The 7,129-nt window shown below is 27.8% G+C and overlaps 1 protein-coding gene across 1 annotated transcript; it reads left to right on the forward strand.

Annotated features, from left to right (window-relative positions):
- The first annotated feature begins 1,027 nt into the window (after positions 1 to 1,027).
- LOC105624464 (peroxisomal membrane protein PEX13) lies at positions 1,028 to 3,802 on the forward strand. Its single transcript, XM_012205824.1, has 5 exons — positions 1,028 to 1,092; positions 1,673 to 1,930; positions 2,630 to 2,877; positions 2,960 to 3,160; positions 3,402 to 3,802. The coding sequence occupies exons 1-5, from the start codon at positions 1,028 to 1,030 to the stop codon at positions 3,800 to 3,802; spliced, it is 1,173 nt and encodes a 390-aa protein (XP_012061214.1).
- The last annotated feature ends 3,327 nt before the right edge of the window (positions 3,803 to 7,129 follow it).

Here is a 7,129-nt window from a genome sequence, read left to right on the forward strand (position 1 = left end):
TATAAATTTTTTATTGTAATGATAATATAATTGTAATGTATATATAATTATGTACATTTTTATTTAATTAATGATATATTGTATGAATAATTTATATTTAAAAGTGAATGTGATTTGGAAGTTGTCCTTTATATTTAAAAGTAATGTAATATACAAAAAATTCATAAAATATTCAAATTTTGCCATATATATAAAATTAAAATTTTAAATTTACAATAACTTACAAATATATTCTTATATAACAACAATGAGATATAAAAATATGATATGAAAATGAATGATTTTAGAAAATTGTTTCAAATGCAATGGAACCCAGCAGCAAGAAATTGATAAAGTCACGTAAACTTAAATAAACTCGAATTCTCAAAAATTCCGCGAAATTGAACGGTTTTATTGATCATGTTCGCCTTTTGCAGGCGTTAACTAGAGTCCCTCTAGTAAGAGTCAAGGCATGAGGGACATCGATTCCTGATTGGTCAGATTTCGAATCCCTTTAAATGCCATTTGCAGATACTTTCGATAAGTAATGAATATGTGAATTGGTATGAGCAACTGTTTCATGGTATAGAAAACGCGAATGCGAAATCGGACTGTCAACCATGGTGGAATTGTGCTGTTTCCGGCCAGTACCCGGCAATGGCGTCTTTGTGCTTTTATGCTTAACTTTTACTAAAGGAACTCTAGCGTTAACAAGCGAGTATTCACATCTGGACGGGCCTTAATACGTCAATACGAATATTTATTGTATGCGAGACGGAACGTTCGTGTAATTTTGCGACAATCGCGACTAGATGTAAAGGTCTGAAATCTTCGGACTTAAAGAAGAAAAAGAACACATGAGTTGACGCAAATTGACGTGAGTGAACGCCCTGCCATCGCTGGAGAATCCTTTGGACGTCAAGAAAGTGCACAGTTCTTTTTTTAGGGTTCTTGAACTTTGAACTGCGCTATCAGATCATTCAAGATATTTCTAAGCACAGTGCCGCTGTCGCAAAATCTTCGGAGAAAGACGTGAGATCCGAGAACGATGGCACCGGGACGGAGTAACATTATCAACAGTAATCAGCTTAGAAATTCTAGCTTTTCGTCCAGGTAAAACATCGGTGTCTGGTATCGACGCGTATCCTCGAAATAATCTTGCAAACAATCCTCAGAATCATGATGATGTCACAAGATATTCAGCTGATCATTTTGTGACCGAATTCTGCACCAGTTATCCTTACATTCCAATAACATTCTGTTTTGATGTTTTCTCTTATTTTTGTTTATTCGAGCAATAGAAAATAAAAAAGAATGGAAAGTTGTGTGTATATCTGGAATAAATATTTGATCATTTTTAGTAGATTTTTAATCTTTAATTGTAAAATTATTAGGCTTGTTTTTTTAAACAGTTAAACTTTTTGCAGTTCAGCTTTCCTCTTTTTCTTTTCACATTAGAGAGAAAAGATATACAAGAATTTAAGTTCTATTAAAAAGAACAGGCTTTTTGACACTTTGGTGTGTAGCTCTCTCTTTCTCTTGATAATCATTTATTAATAATAATTCTTTTATACTTTTTATATTTGAAATATATACTTAGATTACAATTTTCTACTTCACATAAAAAATGATTAGATTGATGTCTGTCTTAATGACATTTGAAACAAACAATGCAAATTTTGATTCTATCTAGCATGCCGGGACAATCATCCTTTCAAACTGGAGCTGGAGCCATTCCACCTCCATTGCCACCTCGCCAGCCAGCTCAAAGTTATTTAGGATATAACGATTATAGACCATATGGCTCGAATTATGGCTATGGCAATTATGGCAATTATGGATATGGAGGTTACAGAGGTTACGGTGGATATGGATCTTTTGGTAGTTACATTCCCTATTCTGGTAACAGCTATGGACAAATTGGAGGACACAGTGGTGATGTGGAGAACAGGTATACTAGAAAAGATCATCTGTAAATATCTAATTGAGAGTTAACTACTGAGATATAAAATAATGAAAGAACAAAAATGTAGAACTTTCTTAATTATATTGCGTTTAAAAAATATAGTAATTATCAAATTATTAAATTATTATCAATGATAAATATTAAATATTATTAATAGACTCACACTCTTAAAAATAAAAATAAACAATAAATTCAAGGCTAATGAAAGTCAAGGCCGATGAAGTATCAGCGATTAAATTGAAATCCCAAAGATTAATTTATATAATGTAATTATTATATAGTAATTACAGTTTTATTCTTATTTGAAAAAGTATCTTTAAGCTTTTTGAACTAATGTTCATTTCTACCAATGTAAATTAACTTTAATCTCTTTTTAATTTTATCAATTTTAATTAACTTTTTATCTTTTTCTTATTTTAAAAGGTCGATATTCATATTCCATTCTTATATCAAAATCATTTTAAGCAATGTTTTAAAATGCTAATATTAGCATTTAAAACATAAACGCCATTCTTATGATTGTCTTGAAATTGTACTTAGAACGATCTTAAATGTAAGATCTGTCTCTAAATATCAGCTTGAAAATGAAAAAAAGATAAAGAGTAAATTAAACTGAGATTAAAATTAAATTGATGGATAGAAACAATTGATAGAGTGTTAAAGAATTTGCTTTTCATGTTGCAGGTTTCAACAATACGCAGAAGAGAGCACAAGATCAACTTTTCGTGTAGTGGAGACCGTATTACATACATTTTCGTCCATCACAATGTTACTGGAATCAACATATTTCGCATTGACAAATTCCTTCCGTGCGATTTTAAGCGTAGCAGATAATATTGGTAGATTGCGGTCAACAATTGGCCAGTTATTAAGCACATTTGCTTTAATCCGTGTGATGAAATGGATCTACAAAAAGATTTTATTTACGCTTGGTAGGTTCGGTTTTTTATATAATCAAAACTTTTATCTCTACTTAGATAATTTATTATCATTTAATAATTATTCTATTTCTAGGTCTTCAAACGCAAAATGCTGTCGTCGAAGACTTGTGGCAGCAATCAGTGTCACAATTAACAAACGGAGAACAAACACCGATAACAGCGACGAACGAAAGGATTTCTCCTTGGATGAATATTTTACTCCTCGGCGTGTTTGTCGCTATTCCATATCTAATTCACAAGATAACAAGTAACATAAGACAAAATCAAATAAAAGGTAATTGTTTTTGCATTTTTAAAGACATTTTAAATCTAAATAAACACGTGATGTTTACAAATAATCTACGTCTTCCGTCGTTAAATTTTTATGCTTAGAAAAACGTCGAATAATTTTTATAAACATTTTACAAAAAATATATAAATGCAATTTCATATAAACTAATTTTTTTTATTATAATTCCTTTTTTCTTTATCTTTAAGATATATTTTGATACCTTATATATTAGTTAAATTTACAGTTAACGATCCGAAAGAATGGGTGAAATGCGAGGATCCAATATGTGTGGCAACAGCAATGTATGATTTCATGGCAGTTTCTAATGAAGAATTGAGCCTGAGAACTGGTCAAAAAATATGGTTGGCGCCGCGCTCCCTGCAATCTAAAAGTATACCAGGTTGGTGGATAGCCACCGATAATAGAAATGTCGGTTTGGTACCTGCTAATTATGTAACTATAGTCGGACAATTGAAGAGAAAACCAGAATCAGAAAGCAATGGAAATGTCATTACATCTACGGTAATTCCAACTTCCATGCAAAATGCGATCGCTTCTGACGAACAGATGAATACGGTAGAATCTAACATTGGCCAACAAAATACTGATTTCTCTGAGAATAATATTAAAGACGATCTATTTTAGTCGAAATTAATTGAAAGATTTCGATCTAAATCATTCAAATAGTCGCAAAGTGATATTAGGCCTTCTTTTTGCCTGAACTTTTGCACCAGTTCATCTTTCTTCCTCTATTTCTTCTTCTGGAGAGAAAAAGAAGAAAGATAAACTCGTGCAAAAATTCAGTCAAAAAGAACAGACCTATATATCTATCTTAAATATATGGCCTATTATATCTTTATAGGACATGACTGACTAATATTACAAAACAAAAATATTTACTAGATATCAAACAAAATGCAGTGAATCTTTTTCAATATGTGATTAAATTACGATAATCGACACTTATTGACACTTAATGATTTATTTCAATTGAGGAAAAGTCACAAATTACCATAAAATATGATTTTGTTATTTTAATTTTACACAGCAATATATTATCTTTTTATATATTAAGTTATCCGAATAAAGAGGAGTTTGTAACATTCGCATCTGTACATATTAAAAATATATTTGTATATATTAAATAAATTTGAGGTTTTAATTCGATATTTAATTAAAAAAGAGACGAAAGTGCGAATTGTTTCACATACGTGCGTCAATATTTTTTTAAAATGAATTTCCGCAAATACGATATTTCGATTTCACATTTGCATTTAGTTGCAATAACATTCATGCTCGCATTTAAAAACTTTATGTCAAATTTTTTTAAATAGTGATAACGAGCATATGTCACGGATTTTCATAGTAAAAAATCATATATTTAAAGTCTTCAGTTAATGATATAAAATTCTACATGAACGTTTCAGCCAAAATTTTGTCATCTTTAGTATGTCATTAATAAGTTAAAAATTGTTTTTCTATTTAAATATAAAAAAATCAATTAACATAATCGCAAATTTATGAAATTATTATGTTAATAATATATATTTAAACATCTCAAAGACACACGTTAGTAAAAGTTGATCCGAAATTTTATAATTTTTCGTTCACAATTAATTAATTGATTAATTTATTGTAACTGCTTGCTCATAAAACAAGAGGAATTGATAAATTACATGTCACAAGCTCTCTTTAAATATTTATAATATAGTATCACGATCTTATATGTAAAAGGAAGCACAGGGCAATAAAATTGCGTTTGTATTCGGAAATCAGGTAGATGACATAAAAATTAGCTGCAATATTATGTCAATAGATTATTTCAAAATATGAGATTGTTCGAAAGTGCAAAATCTCTATGACATATTCGACATCGAAAATCAAGAGTTAGAGTTTATATATAAATCCAAAATATATAATCCTATATCTAAACGTATATGTAATTTTTAATCTACATAGACTTCAATATGTGATAAAAAATTAAACTGTTTTAATTAATAAAGCAGTCTGCCTTTTTGTTGCGAAATTAAAAAATCCAATGGAAATACGCCGAAGTATAGACACGATTGTTCGGAAAAAACTAGGATATTATTTTTAATATGTGTAATTAAAGTTTTACATTTTGTAATATTTTGATTGTATAATTTTTGTAAACTTTTTATACTAGCCTCATGTAATATTTTATAATGGAGGTAATTTAACAAATTATGTGTATGTGTGTGTGTGTATATATATATATATATATATATATATATAGACACATTTTTTTCGCAAGTGAAAATTTAAGATATTGAATTTGTAAGATTTAATAATCCTAATTCTTCAACGTTGAAAATGTTTCTATTTATGGCGTTTTAAATAAAATTTATAAAATTCGATTATATGGGCTAGTTGAAAGATATAAGTTGTAAAAAATGTTTATATTTTATGTTTATGAAGAGTCTAATGAGAATGGATTCTTATCGTAGTTCATTGGGAAAGAAATATTACATAAAGGAATTTAATGAAATAAAATGTTTTACCATTAAACTGCCTATAAATGTGAGTTTGAGAACTAAAAATTATATCAAACAAAATCTAATTAGAAACAATCCCATAAAATTTAGATAGATATGCATCGATTTAAACGTCTATATATAATACTAAATATGAGACAAAATAAAGAATATAATTACTATTAAATGCTCATTGTTAAAGAAATTACGATTGCCCGAAAGTTTTTAAACTAATACGCGCATATATGCACATTTATAGAGAAGTTTTCTTGTGAAATATTTAGTTTCCAAATTCCAAGAAATTAAACTTGGAATATATAAGGCATATGAAGAATAATATGTAGATACTGTAATATTTTATGAACAGCACCTATACATTATCATATTCTACAAGATGATTTTTGCCAAAATTTTCATAAAATATAATTATACGCCTTTTTAGTAATCTCAAGAGATTAGAAAGATTTAAAGGCCAAATTTTTTAAATAAATAACCTAGATTAAAAATGTGATTATTCGATTCTTCAACAAAGAGTGATACAATACAATACAAAAATTGTACTATTTTGACATATTCATAATCACATTGTAATTTTGAAGAAATTTGTTTATATTGTTCTCCAATTACACAATTATTTTAAATTAATAAAACATTAATCTCCACTTACAAATTATAATTTAAGAATAAATTTTTATACACACTGATTTTGTTTAAACTTTAGCGTGTGTAATAAATTTGCTAATTCACAAATTTTATAACTATTTGACGGTTTAAATTGTTCTGAAAGTTAATTAATATAATTTTTTAATACAATTCCAAATAGATAATTGCTAAATATTAGATAAAAATCTAAAAATAAATGAAAAATATGTAACACTTAACATTAACATATTAAATTATCTAAAGATTTTGAGTAAAACAAAAATTAAGTTTTATCACTTACAGAGCAATTTAAACTTTCTCAGTGAAACATCGATAATCGATCTTTTAAATGCTGAAATGTCCTCCATTCTTTCTGCTAAATGAATTTGTCAATCCTGATAACAGTAATAAGACACATTTATTGTTCCAAATCACATATATGAACGGTGGTTTTGCAATCCTTTAAAATCCTTCAACTCAAACATACATACGATATCGTACTGTTTTTAGATCATCACAAATAGAAAATGGAAGTCTACAATCTCCTTCCACATGAAAAAGTTCGTAATTGAGGATTTCAAAATATATATATGTATATTAATATATATTATGTATATATCAGTAGAGTACACAATTTTCACATTCATTATCCGTGATGTTAGTGGCTCTAGATCCACTAATCGATATGGTGCTTTCGCCAATATGCATACATATATATATATATATATATATATATATATATATATATATATATATATATATACTATATATAATATAATACTACTACTACTACCTACCTACTAACTAATTACTATTACTATTATTAGTAAGTAAA

Source organism: Atta cephalotes (genome assembly GCF_000143395.1).
Source record: "Atta cephalotes unplaced genomic scaffold scaffold00079, whole genome shotgun sequence".
In the NCBI taxonomy this organism is placed as follows: Eukaryota; Metazoa; Arthropoda; class Insecta; order Hymenoptera; family Formicidae; genus Atta; species Atta cephalotes.